The sequence below is a fragment of the Urocampus carinirostris genome, chromosome 17, assembly GCF_059441175.1.
Source record: "Urocampus carinirostris isolate Australia breed hairy pipefish chromosome 17, RoL_Ucar_1.0, whole genome shotgun sequence".
NCBI classification, from domain to species: Eukaryota; Metazoa; Chordata; class Actinopteri; order Syngnathiformes; family Syngnathidae; genus Urocampus; species Urocampus carinirostris.
The window spans coordinates 9,591,196-9,606,006 of NC_142365.1; the positions used below are offsets into that span (position 1 = coordinate 9,591,196).

Here is a 14,811-nt window from a genome sequence, read left to right on the forward strand (position 1 = left end):
TACGTGTGAATGAGCGAATGAGTTGTCTGTCCCCGTGTGCCCTGCGATTGGCTGGCAACCAGTTCAGGGTGTCCCCTGCCCACTGCCCGAAGATGGCTGGGATGGGCTCCAGCCCCCCCGCGACCCTAATGAGGATAAGCGGTACGGCTAATGAGATGAGATGAGATGAGAATAGAATAGGATATACCTTTATTGTCATTGTGTCAGAGATCGACATTATTAAGACTATTTGGTGGCTATATTTGCACAGATAAAATACATGTATATAGTTTAATTCTACATGATGATAGCAGAAAAGAACTTACAGCCGTCCTGGATGTAGTCCAAACAGAGAGAGGGAGCGGTTTATTTTGCGTCAGAGAAATCAGTACACACAAGAACATGACTTCAAAATAAAAGAATACAAGGTTGATAAACGTACAAGAGATAAAATTACACTCGTTGTTGAAACGTTACTTTATGTGTGTGTGTATGAGAAACATTGTTTTTATATTTAGTAATAAAAACAAGCTAATTACCTTGAGACAGAAATTCAAGAGATTTACATTGAAAACCTGATACATTGTTACAACATGGGATATATTGTGACAACAAAATTGAACGTGGCACTCCAGGCCCACATTTTACAGTCAGGATATAAGAAAAACAAAGAGATAAAGGAACAAAGAAGATGTTTGTACTGTCCTTGTTGTATAGGCTTTGTTTTCCTCCGGAGGGGGAATGTATGAGGGGGTGAGGGACAGACAGAGATGGGCGGATCCAGCTAGATGTTTGATCGTACTCTACACACGGTCCAGTGTTTTTTTCCGTAACTGTTCAGTCCACGTATTGAATGGATTTGGAAAGTAAGGTCCATAAACATGCCCGATTAAAGTCGCCGGCGACGATAAAAGCTCCGCTGGGGTGTGCAAGCTGCTGTTTATTGATAGCAGCGGGCAGGAGATCTAGCGCTATGCTAACGTTAGCATCCGGTGGAAGAAGAAAAATAATTTGTGGTCTTGGTGTGTGTTAAAGGTATTCCCAAAATGATTTTTTTTTTCAATTAGGTGCAGAACGTGTGTTGTTCCTCCCCGCAATTATACAAATATCAAGCAAAATATTTCACGCGACGGGGGACTTGAGATATTTAGTCTCAAAGTTGACCCATCTGGGTTTTTCCTGTAGAGCTGTGACGCCATTGAAGGAACACAGCACATTCAAAATGGCGAATTCCGTAAACACAACATGGTTGTAGTGAACAGCAATTGCATACTACTCATTTATTGTTGGAGGTAGAGGATAGTGGCATTTTGATTTTTGCCGCGTGTGTTGCTTTTGGTATAATTTCGTCCGGCTAGCTCCACATCAGTTTCGGGGCTGCCGAGGGCTTGCCTGCTTTGTTTGCTCCTGGTTGGCACTCGTTGGCTGCCCATCGTGTGTTATTTTGCTGGCTAGCCTGGCGTGAGGGGCGTTTTTTTCACAGCTGGTTTTGCTTTTATTACCTTAGCCGCTGCTTTTCGCTTTTGGTTTCCGGTTAGCCTGGCTGCTCACTGGATGCTTTTTTTTATCAGCTAGCTGATTTAACCGCGTCCCTTGGTTTATTCCTGGGGGTTCCATGTTTATTGCTTTAGTTGTTAGTACTTGTAATAGATTTTATGCAAAAAACATGTACTATTTCCTCACATTTTGGATGTTTAAGAATTTGGGAATACATTTAAAGAGTTGTTGGAAACTTCACACCTAAGGTAATTAATTCATTTTTGTGTTAAATATTCATTTTTTGTTTTGAGGTGAACTTGGCCGACTTTGGGGACAACATGTGGGCCACGTGTTTCCAGGAAACCGCAGAGACCTTGCTTGGTATCAGCGCCGACCAACTAGGACAACTGAAAGACACGGTAAAGCACATTCAGACAAGATTTCTAAAACAATAGTGGTACCTCTACATACGACCTTAATTTGTTCCAGGATCATGCTCGTAGCTCCAATTTAAAACTATTTGGCCCGTTTCATTTTGTTTCTAAACCATATGTACTCATAAAAAGAGCCATATCTGGCTCGCTAGCCATACGTTCCCAAACCCTGCTCTACAGGTATAACCCAGTGTTCTCGTTTGCCTGCGTCCCTGCGTCCTAGATGCATCATTTTTGCTGGGGACACATTGGGTCAAATCAACGCAACGTTTTTGACACCAAATTGTCATTATTACCGCACTCCAAACTTTTCGTCAGGCAGATCCGCCATTGTTGTTTTGGTCTCGCGCCGATCTCGGCAAACGAGATCTCGTTGCTTCGAGATGGAGTCATTGTTGTGGCGGTTGTCGAGTGAAAGAGAAGTATGCCTCTGAAAAAACAGTTGGTACTTAGTGCAAATCAACAAAAAAATGGTAATTTCTTCAGTGTCGGTAATAAGTCGAAACATAACACATAGTGGTAACAACGGCAATAATTCCGGCACGAAAAAAACGGCGGAGAAACTCTTCAGAAGACCGCGAAGGCAAGGAAAACACGTGTTTTGAAGCGAACGATTCGACGAAAGAAAATAAACAAAAGAATACTACGAGCAAGAAAAGGACTTTTCTGCCAAAATGGACTAAATTATATTCCTGGTGACGCTATGAGGAAGATGATAATGGATTGGACCTTGAGAAGGCATTACAACTGTGGCGGGACACCAAACCACAAAGAATATATGAACTGAAAAATTTGAAGTGATAACTGCTTTGTATTACCAATTAACTGTGATGATTAAAACGGCAAGAATATATAAATATTTCAGCAATATTATTTTGTATAGTGTACAATATTGTGAACTGAAAAATCTGAAGTGATAACTGCTTTGTATTCCATATTAACTGTGATGATTAAAACTGAATGAAAATATAGATTCATATAATTATTTCAGCAATAATATTTTGTATAATGTACAATATGGTTGTGAACTGAAACATCTTGAAGTGATAACTGATTTGTATTACTAATAAACTGTGAATGAATATATAGATTTATATTATATATTTGTCGCCGATTTACAATTTCAACCGCGATAACACAAAATTTTGGGGACCCATAGATCTCTGTTGGGACCCATAGATTTTTGAGCATGCGATTCCCTGGAACCCATCACTTTTTAGAGGTAAAATAAACACTGATAACCAAGGGCGCAGAATCAGGTACCTGATGTAGGGAGGTGCATGTGCAAACTGGACCGAGCTGATGGCAGTGAGCTGTCACGAGCACTCTAGTGGTAGCCTCTGGGACTGCTGGTAAACTGGATTTACCTTCTTAAAGCGAGCAAGATTTTCGTTAAAAAGCAAAACTCGTGTATCAGAATTCTCGTGTGTACAAGTGCTCGTATAAAACGGTATCTCTGTATCAGTATTTTCAAGATGTTGTAGCCTTTTTCTTTGCTGACTGAAATTGTTTGTGTCCTTTGTGTGTCAGAACGAGGAAGCTTTCAACAACGTTTTCCAGAAAGTCCACTTCAGCACGCACGTCTTTAAGAATAGAATCAAGCTGGAGACGTACAATGTGAGTGCTCACACATGAGTAGAATGGTGGACCACTTGGACATGACTAACTGGTTGGCGATTTGATCTTATTACCGTATTTTCCCTACTTTAAGGCACACCCAAAAACCCCAAATTTGCCAGAAATTGGATTGCACGCTTTTGCGCCTTTTGTATGTTTAAAACTAGTTATGAATACCGGTGTATAATAATATTTGAGCAATTGTTTATCAGTCTATGGTGCAATGGTGGAAGCCCAGAGAGCAATTGTAAGAGTGCTGAATTTTAACCACTAGTCCACTAGGGACATAGATGACATAGGAAAATGCAATAAGTCTCATTATCACACTATTTTTGGTCACAGTACCAGATACCAGAATGTTAGAGAAATTATTTTTAAAAAAGGGATTATAAATCAGTTTAAAATTGCGTTTCATTCTTTATTTGTCAAGTCATGTTTATTTGTGTAGCTGTTAATCACAAGGCATCTCAAAGTGCTGCACAGACCACAGACTATTGCAAACTACGGACAATTATGACACCATCCCCTGATCTAAAACCTACATGAGGGCAAGGAAAAACCTTGGTCATTCATAGGCTATAGAACATAAGTGTGTTTTAAACCCAGATTTAAAAAGTTCCACTGAGGTTGCAGATCGAATCTTAGAGGGTAGAGCATTCCACAGCACCGGGGCCCGAATGGAGAACACTCTCGAACCTGCGGATTTCTTCTTGGCTCTTGGGATCACTTGTAGACCAGCATTTTCAGAGCGAAGGCTCCGGACCGGAACATAGAGGGAAATTAAATCTCAAAGATATAAGGGAGCAAGTCCATGCATCTTTGTATGATACCAACAGAACCTTAAAATCACATCTTAGGCTGACAGGGAGCCAATGCAGGTTAGCTAAAATCGGGATGATGTGATCCAACTTTCTTGTCTTAGTTAAAAGCCTCGCTGCAGCATTTTGTACCAGCTGCAGGCTCTTGATTTTGGAGTAGAACGTTATCAATCAAGACTGGAGGTAACAAACGAGTGAATTATCTCCGCATAGTGAGTGACAAACATTGTGCGTTTATCTATATCTTTCAGGACAATTGAATTACTTCCCACAATGCCCGTGTGCTTTGCAGAGACTGCGAGTTCGCGATACTATACTGTATTTCAGTGGTCCCCAATGTTTTCTGTATCATGGACTGGATTAATCTCATCTCATCTCATTAGCTACACCGCTTATCCTCAGTAGGGTCGCGGGGGTGCTGGAGCCCATCCCAGCAATCATCGGGCAGTGGGCAGGGGACACCCTCAACTGGTTGCCAGCCAATCGCAGGGCACACAGGGACAGACAACTCGCTCGCCCATTCACACCTAGGGACAATTTGGACCGACCAATCCACCTCAAATGCATGTCTTTTGGAATGTGGGAGGAAACCGGAGTGCCCGGAGGAAACCCACGCAAGCACGGGGAGAACATACAAACTCCGCACAGGTAGGCTGGTAGCTGGATTTGAACCTACACAGGAGGTTCCCAAGACCTTAGAACTGTGCCGCACACGCGCTAACCACTGCGCCGCCGTGCTGCTGGACTGGATTAATGTCTGACAATATTCTCATCATCAAAGTGGTACCATGACTAAAAATAGTGCAATGATGTATTCCTAGAGGTTTAGTGGATAGGATAAGCCGCTCTCGACTGCCGCGACCCGGGTTTCATTCCCTTTGCATCCAATTTTTGCAATTGTGATCAACACATAAATACATTACTTATTTATTTTTAGTGCAATCCTATCCCATACTGTAGTTTTAACTCTATAATCTGCCTTGTAGTGCATAAAATATGGTAATATATCCATCATAATAACAAAAACGTTACCTTTATTGAAATCCAACTTGAGCTTCAAATTTTTTCAACATTTTCTTTCAATACAAACATATACGAAGACAACACAGTGCTGCTGGTTATCACGTCTACCTCACATTTCAAAGAGCCTGGGTTCATTTCCAGCTACCAGCCGTCCTGTGTGGAGTTTTCTTGTTCTCACTGTGCCTCAGTGGATTTTGTCCAGGCACTCCCTGGCAGCCCCTAGAAATGAGTGTGTGAGTGAAAAGTTTTTTGTCTCTGCGTCCCCTGCTATTGGCAAGTAACCAGTCCAGGGTGCCAAATGCCTAAATTGTGCTGGGATGGGCTCCAGCACACTCGCGACCCCTCGTGAGGATAAGCAACTGGACAATGATGGAATAAACATTCACAAAACTGAATGGTTTTAACATTCTGTAGTCACGCTTTCCAATCTTTCAAAATAAGCGTATTACAGTGGAACCTCGGTTCTCGACCATAATCGGTCCAGAACCCTGTTCGAAAACCGATTTGTTCGATCACCGAAATCATTTTTCCCATTAAAAATAATGTAAATCGTTTTAATCCGCTCCAACACCCTGAATGTTTACCTTGAATGTTTAACGTAAACTTAAAGCTAACCCAGGCTAATCGTACGTCCGCGTTATCGTAATCTTCCATACGAAAGATTACGCTAACATGAACGTGTAAAAATAAAAAAAATCAGGTCGTTTACAAGTCATTTAGTACCCGGGTCTCCACAAGTGGTGAGCGGTTCATTTGAAAGGGGGCTCCGTTCCAACACCCTCAGTGTTGGGCTCTGTTCCAACACCCTGAATGTTTACCTCGAATGTTTAACGTAAACTTAAAGCTAACCCAGGCTAATCGTACGTTCGCGTTATCGTAATCTTCCGTATGAAAAATTACGCTAACATGAACGCGTAAAAATTAAAGAAAAGGATAAAGAAAAGAATTATGAATAGGATTTCTTACCTCTGTGGTGGTCAGCAGAAGGCGCAGGCAAGATCAGACACTCGCACACCTCCTTCTTATTTTTCTATTATTTCTTTCTTAAATGCAATAGTTGTACGCACTACTTTTCTTTTTTCACCTGTAGCAACTTTGCCGCTTGCGCTGACTTTCTTCGGAGGCATAATTAGGGGCTAAAACACTTCGTACACCTATATTAAAAGCGAAAGCAAAACGAAGCACGTCCGCACGCAATAACAGTTGGTCAAGATAGGAGCCATCTCCACCCGTACGCCGCTCAGCATGGCACCCTAGCGTACGCGCCCACGCATAACCGGCGTTCGAACTCCGATTTTTGACCGAACAGCGAAATTTTGGTTCGGACTCCGATTTGTTCAAACTGAGAGACGTTCGAAAACCCAGGTTCCACTGTATTAAAACGTTCCCACCTTTTCGTTCTGATTTGCAAATAGTGCCAAACTGCATTAACAGACTTTCCTGTACTTGTTCACGACCCCAAGATTTCCAATCCTCCAAGGAATTTTCCTAGTAACAATACAAACATATAATCAATATAGACTTCAAAAACTCGTCTAGTTCGGGATTTTCGTCCTTGGTGAATCACACCAAAACCGGGTGTTCAGAACAAAGGTTTTGTTTGAAAAGCAGAGATCCGATTTTTCAAGCAACGTCTAACTAACAATTGCTATAATATTCGCAGGTCCTGTCTGTCTGTCAAATTAGACTAAAAATAACTACTTTTTCTCGATGCCAATGCTATCTTTTTGAAGGTATCTGCAAATAAAGAGATCAATTTACAGATATGATTTTTAAATGCAATCATTTGTCATACTTACATCGTAGAATTGGTAAATTACAGTATTAGATATCATTACCGTTGCTATGACAGGAGGCTGTTTCTTCTTCAATGGTGTGCAGGAGGTTATTGTAACGCGCAACTTATCAGCTACAGTTAGGTCCCGTGTCTTCTTTTTCCAAATGTAATCGAAACAAGGAATTACAAAATATTCTCGCTAATTAAAATAATATATTTCATTTGATAATTAAGTTATATAATCAAATATTTACTGCAATGTTTATAGACCACAAAATATAGGCTTAGTCAATAATGACACTAATGGAAATATATATTTTTTCCTAAATATAATTACACAGTGTTTCCCATAAAACTTTGTAAGCCACTTGTGGGTGGACAGTCTACGAGGTTCAGGAGGCAAAAAAATCTACTCATCATCAAATTAGACTAAAAATATCTACTTTTTCTCGATGCCAATGGTATCTTCTAGAAGGTATCTGCAAATGAACAGATCAATTTACAGATATGATTTTTAAATGTAATCATTTGTCATACTTATATCGTAATATTGGTAAATTACAGTATCTAATATCACTATCGTTGCTATGACAGGATGCCGTTTCTTCTTCAATGGTTTACAGGAGGTTATTGTAACGCGCAACTTATGAGCTACAGTTAGGTCCCGAGTGTTTTCCTGCTCTGAGTGATTTTTTTTTAATTGCCAGCAATGGCAGCGCCTCGTTTTTACACTCTGTTGGAAAATGTTCAAATTGGGGAGAAGTTGACATCAATGTTCCAGTTCAGGCTGCGGGTCGAGACAAACACGGCAATAGTCAGTGAGAGAGAGGGCTTCAGCACGGGTTGGTGGTTCCGACTGACCGAGATAACTTCTGACTGACAGATATGTACCACTAATACACACCATGGGATTAGCAATGTTATCAAAATTTACCTTTTACCATACTGTTCGAATTAGTTATCTGACTCCATTAACCAAACACATCCTACATTCACCAACAATTTATGCGCGCTCGTTTCTTGAGGAAAAAGATGAACAGGAAGCCGACATTTCCACACTGGGGCAGATTTAATTTCATTAACTATTTATCTAAGTGTACTTCATTGAAAAGGGCGGAATTATTGACGTTGGAGTCTCTGGGAAGCCTTTTTCTCAAGTCCTTTAGCTTTCTCCTATTGGCCATCTTCTCCCCGCATAATGGCGTGCCGACTCCTCCAATGGGCGCGCCAAGGAAGCCCCCTGTGCTTCACCATCTCTGAGAAGTGCGTCATTTTTGGACTTCTCCAGTGCCTTCAATACCATACAGCCTCTGCTACTGAGTAGGAAACTGACGGAGATGGGAGTTAGCTCACACCTTGTAGAATGGATTACTGACTACCTGACAGGCAGACCCCAGTATGTGAAACAGGGGGGCTGTACATCGGACACTGTGGTTAGCAGCACAGGATCTCCGCAGGGGACCGTTCTCTCTCCGTTCCTATTCACTCTATATACATCGGACTTTAAGTACAACTCTGAGTCCTGCCATGTGCAAAAGTTTGCCGACAACACTGCGATCGTGGGAGGTATCAGAAACGGGCAGGAGGAGGAGTACAGGAAATTGATTCAGGACTTTGTCCGATGGAGCGACGCAAACCACCTGCACCGAAACACCACCAAGACGAGAGAGATGGTGGTGGACTTCAGGAGAACCAGAACTCACCCGGTTCCTGTAACCATCAAGGGAGAATGTGTAGAATTTGTCCAGTCCTACAAATACCTGGGTGTGCAGCTGGACAACAAACTGGACTGGACTGCCAACACAGAAGCTCTATGTAGGAAAGGGCAAAGCCGACTTTACTTCCTCAGAAGGCTGGCCTCCTTCAACATCTGCAAAAAGCTCCTGAAAATATTCTATGAGACAGTAGTGGCAAGCGCCCTCTTCTATGCGGCAGCGTGTTGGGGAGGCAGCGTCAAGAAGAAGGATGCCTCTCGTCTCAATAAACTGGCTAGGAAAGCGAGCTCTGTTGTGGGCAAAGAGCTGGACAGCCTAACAAAAAGTAGCTGAGAGACGAGCACTGAAAAAGCTGAGGTCAATCATGGACAATCCATCGCATCCACTACACAGTATTATCTCCAGACAGAAGAGCAGTTTCAGCGACAGACTGCTGTCACTGTCTTGTACTACGGACAGACTGAAGAGATCTTTTCTTCCTCATGCCATGAGGCTCTTTAACTCCACCCGGCAGAGTAAAGGCCCACATTAAACCACACCACCTACATTGGATATTACCGAATCTTACTGCAATATGTATTCTGTGTAGCACTATTTAGTTACTCTATATAACACGCTACAGTGGGCATTTGCACGTCACACTGGGTATTTGTATATTGCATTCTTTTGGCTTTATTATTGTACTGTTCTCAGCTCAGGGATGCTGCTGGAAATGTGAATTTCCCTTAGGGGATGATTAAAGTATCTATCTATCTATCTATCAATGTCTGGGGGTACTCAAAACAACACCGAGCGTTTCTCAAAACAACGCCTACCGTCCTCCGTCAGAGTCCTGTTATCAACAGAACTAGACAAAATATTCTGCATTTGGAACAGCCTGACCTGTCATTGAACTAAAGCCCACTCTGTAAAAATCTTCATCGCATTATGAGTCAATCGTATAAAAGACAAATTCCAACGATTTGTTGTTGATGTTCAGGACGAGAGTCGGGTGAAAGTGACTGTGGTTGAGATCCTCCCCGTGGACCAGCGGCAGCATTGCCGGAGGCTGCTGGACAGCATCCGTGCGCTGGCCCACCGTTGACCACCAGCTCAACAACCAAAGGTTTTTAAGAAAATAAAATCTAATCTATTTTTAGTTTTAGAATCACTTTAGTTGCATGCGGTCTTTTGTTCGGTAAGCCGCTGGTGCGGACGCTCTTTATATGCGCGTGAGTCATGGTGTGTGCGCGCGTAGGGGGTTTTGACACTTTTTGCTGGAAATACTGCTTGTGAGGAAGCCTTTTGTTCAGAAGAACTCAGAGAAAAAAAGGGATTAAAAGTGTTTTGTCACCTTCTCATGTTTGATCGTGACCTTTTTCCAAGTCGATTGCAGGGGTGGCGAACACGCGGCTGTAGAGCCGCATGCGGCTCTTGACCAATCAGAATGCGGCTCTTTGCCTCATCATATTTTCTATATACTGTGGCTCTTTGACTCGTTTCATGTTTCGTTTTTTTCCCCTCTTAAAACACACTTGAATCCATCAGAGTTAATAACAAATAATAAATAATATTTTGAAATTAATTTGGCAGATTTGTTGTTTTATGCTGCTCCGGACACATAACTGACTGCCAATCATCGGCGTAGGTTACGTCTAATGCCAGGAAATAAGGTAAACATTTTATGAGCGTGCAGACTGTTACCCTTATGGTCAAAATGGCAAAATTAATGTGTGTTACGGCTCTTTGTGTCAAACGTGTTCGCCACCCCTGAACTATAGACTCGCCTTTTGTATCTGGGTTTTAAGAGTGTTGGGCGTGTTACTGTCAAAAAGTCATTTGTTACAGTTTATAGTTACTTGATTTAAAAAGTACAGTAACATTCGGACTATAAGCCGCGGCTTATGCAACGATGCGGCTTATTTGTGCGTTTTTTCTAACGGCCGCCAGGGGGCAGCCGAGCAGTAAAGTTAAGAGTGAGACAGGTGGAATATATGTGTCGAGGAAGACGCAATTTTAATGTAACTTTGCGCCTTGTGCATGAAAAAAACTAGCATGGACTGGCCTTCATCATGGAAATGGCATCAATCGAAAGGGCGGGGGATAACTACTGTTAGGGGAAAAACTATATTTACAAATTTAGCGTTTACCAAATTGTTCGGATTAGTTATCTGACTCCATTAACCAAACGCAACTTTATTCTGCTAACAAATGCATGCTCTTTTCTTGATTTTAGGGAAACATTGACAGGAGACGGGCATTTTCACACAGGGGCAGATTCATTTTCTTAATTTATTATTAAGTGAATTCCATCGAATTTAGCCAAATTATTGTCGAATTAGTCTTGGCGAGCCCCCCATCTTTTCACCTCTGCTCCTGTCTGTCTGTCTTGTCTCTTTTTTTGACACGTCGGGGCATCGGCCACTCTCGTTGGGGCGTGCTGACTCCGCCCCCTGGGCGGGCCAGGAACTCCCCACCTCGTCTGACCGGTGTGTCACGAAGCCAACCAAGAATTGTAAGAACAAACGACGTTTGTAGGCCGTACAACCTTTGCAATAGTACATGAGTCAATTCATTCAAAAGAGAAAAATGATTTTGCATTGCCGGAAACTCAGCAAAATGTCAAGTTTTGGACATGTTTGATGATTAGTTATCTTGCCACACTTGGGATTATTGTTGCTCACTGTTGTTTCAAGCGTTACTCACCGACTTTGTGTGAACGCTCAGACCCGTGGAAAATTACAGGGAACATTGGATGTGAGTAAATATGGTAGGGAGAATATCTCCATAATGCGGAGGGGGTAAACCTGCTGTCGGCCTCTCTGCTGATGAAAGGTCGCATGGCACAGCAACTCACCCCTTGTTGTGCCGTGGGCTTAATGTTCGGTATCAGGATGGGAAGAGCGAAGCGGAATGAATGCTTGGTGAATGTGAGTTAGTTTTTGACATGGGGGGATATAGCTTTGGTAGAGTGTGTATGCAGCCACACGTGTATGGTAGGTAGAATATCTCCATGAGGGGAAATACAGGGTCCTTGTACTTGCACTATGACTATATTCAGTCGATATAAACATGCCAAAATCTTTCTAATGTTGTTTTTAGCTTTGTGTTGCTGGCGGATTGAGGATAGGATATACCGTATTTTTCGCACTATAGGGCGCACCGGGTGATAGGGCGCACCCCCAAAAAATAGTTTTTGGTCCTATATCTTCCATAGATAAGGCGCACCGGGTTATAAGGCGCTACAATGGGAATGTCGACAAAACAGTCAGATGATTCAGTCAAACTGATTACCCCCTTAATATTCCCAAAGCTTGCAAAGGAGCAAATACGTGTCGTAGACACGTGCGGATGCGGTGTCCGTACGATGTCACTCAAATGCATCGTTTCAAATATCATTCGGAAGGTTAAAGTCTTGGGATTCAAGAAATGCCAACCATTCCTTAGTTTCTATTTTCTTTTTCGCTCGCAACTTTACTGTGCATATGACAATAAACACTTGGAATTGAGTTGAATTCACTCAACTCATCACAGCAACATCAAGATCGTTCTAAAACAAGATACCGGGAAATTATAAAGCCGCATAGCTCACCTAAGTTCTCACGTTCAATAATGATACGCAATCATGGTCTTCTTACAACCGTGAGTGTAGTAAATCCAGGAGAGTAAAATGTTTACAAATACAGACTAATGAAACATGTTTCTTTATGGCGTAGTTTAGCAAGCTTGCTATTCAGTCATCTTTTTCGGCCAATTGCAGGGTTTGTTTTGGCCCTCTAGCCAATCCGAGGCTCCGAATAACTTCAGCCAATAGCGATCAATTTAACGGATGATTGACACATCTTTTTCGGTCAATTGCAGGGTTTGATTTGGCGCTCTAGCCAATCCGAGGCTCCGAATAACTTCAGCCAATAGCGATCGATTTGACTGATGATTGACACATCTTTTTTGGCCAACTGCAGGGTTTGTTTCGGCCCTCTAGCCAATCCGAGGCTCCGAATAACTTCAGCCAATAGCTATCGATTTGACTGATGATTGACACATCTTTTTCAGCCAATTGCCGGGTTTGTTTTGGCCCTCTAGCCTATCCGAGGCTCCGAATAACTTCAGCCAATAGCGATCGATTTGACTGATGATTGACACATCTTTTTTGGCCAACTGCAGGGTTTGTTTCGGCCCTCTAGCCAATCCGAGGCTCCGAATAACTTTAGCCAATAGCGATCGATTCAAATGATGATTGACACATTGGTTACCCAATGAAACGCCGGTATATAAATCCCATCATACACCGCAGACTACTCCACGTTCGGGGGAAAATCGAGTCGGCGGCTGTTGCGTAAGTTGCGTGACCTTGCGTTTTAGCCATATATAAGGCGCACTGTATTATAAGGCGCATGGTCAGCTTTTGAAAAAAGTTAAGACTTTTAGGTGCGCCTTATAGTGCGGAAAATACGGTAGCTTTATGAGCGACGGAGGATATCAAATCCAAGTAGACCTCATTTTTGAGGGTAGTCGGTGTGTGTGAAACCGTGAGGGTCAGCTCCATCGCTACAGGGAGAAGTGTCCCAACTTCACAGAAATGAGAAAATGAAGAACAAAAAAAAACGCAGAGCTCAAGCCAACAGTTACTTCATTGGTCTTAATTTAGTCCGGCAGTGTTACGTAACGCCATGGTGTGACGCTTGTGTTTGTCTTGGACGATATTAAAAGAGCAGCTTGACTTTTTGAAGAGCTCCACAGAACTTCTCGTGTTATTTTTATCGCTCTCATTGAGACTGTCAAAAATCTGGAGCTTTGATTGACGGGCCAGATGAAGGCGGCACCCACGTGAAAGCGTGTGGTGGGAGGGGGAGGCGGTTGCCATGGTGACTGGTATCAGAATTCTGAAGGTGGTTTAAAGCAGGGGTGTCAAACTCATTTGAACTCGCGGGCCACACCATAGAACAGACATTCTGTCGGGGGGCCGGACTAGTAGATTAAAGAGAAAGAAAAAGAGAGATAAAGAAAGAAGAAAAAGAGGGAGGGAAAAGGAAAGAGGGCGGGACAAAGAAAGAAAAAGAGAGAGGGAGAGAGCGTGAGAAACGAAAGAGATCAGTTGTGAGATAGGGGGAAAAGAAAGGGAGAGGAAGAAAGAAATCCAAAGAGAAATAGAAAGACAGAAGGGGAGAAAAGAGAAAAGAAAGCACGAAGGGTTGGAAGAGAGAAAGAGAAAAGAGAGAAAAGGAAATTAGAGCAAAAGAAGTTAAAAAGACAGAGAGAGAGAAAGAGACAAAGAGCAACAAAGGAAGAGAAAAAGAGAGACACAGAGAGTGAAAGAGAGAGAGACAGAGAATGGGAGAAAAGTGGTGGAAAAGAGAGAGAGAGAGAGAGAGAGAGAGAGAGAGAGAGAGAGAGAGAGAGAGAGAGAGAGAGAAAGAAATACAAGTACAGTGTCTTTGTTCGAGGCATCTGGCTTTGGCAACATCAAGTTGACATATTTCAACCTGCAGCTTGTTTTTCTCTTGCGCTTCTCTGAGTGTTGTCTCGCGGGCCGGATTCAATCCCTTAGCGGGCCTGATCTGGCCCGCGGGCCGCCTGTTTGACACCTGTGGTTTAAAGGTAGGGAAGTTTAGACAGATGGAGTTGGATTTGGATTTACTTGTTTGCCAATAGGGGCGGCATGGTGGATGGATGGTTAGTGCGCAGTCCCAGGGTGCGGAGGTTTAGGGTTTAAGTCCAGCTACAGCAGCCTCCCCTTGTGGAGTTTGCATGTTTTCCCTGTGCTTGTGTGGGTTTCCTCCGGGCACTCCGGTTTCCTCCCACATTCCCAAAAACATGTATGTCAGGCTGATTAGCCGGTCCAAATTGTTCCTAGATGTGAATGAGCGAGTGAGTTGTCTGTCTCGGTGTGCCCTGGCATCCAGTTCAGGGTGTCCCCTGCCCACTGCCCGAAGATAGCTGGGATAGGCTCCAGCACCCCCGTGACCCTACTGAGGATAAGTGGTGCAGAT

General features: G+C 42.9%; 1 protein-coding gene across 1 annotated transcript in view; it reads left to right on the forward strand.

Annotated features, from left to right (window-relative positions):
• The window catches only part of LOC148349161 (replication protein A 70 kDa DNA-binding subunit-like), a 53,115-nt gene extending 42,937 nt beyond the window's left edge, over positions 1 to 10,178 (forward strand). Inside the window, exons 15-17 of the mRNA XM_088320623.1 lie at positions 1,770 to 1,877; positions 3,423 to 3,509; positions 9,822 to 10,178. Coding sequence (XP_088176749.1) covers positions 1,770 to 1,877; positions 3,423 to 3,509; positions 9,822 to 9,926 — 300 coding nt within the window. The 3' untranslated portion in view covers positions 9,927 to 10,178. The remainder of the gene's footprint in view (positions 1 to 1,769; positions 1,878 to 3,422; positions 3,510 to 9,821) is intronic.
• The last annotated feature ends 4,633 nt before the right edge of the window (positions 10,179 to 14,811 follow it).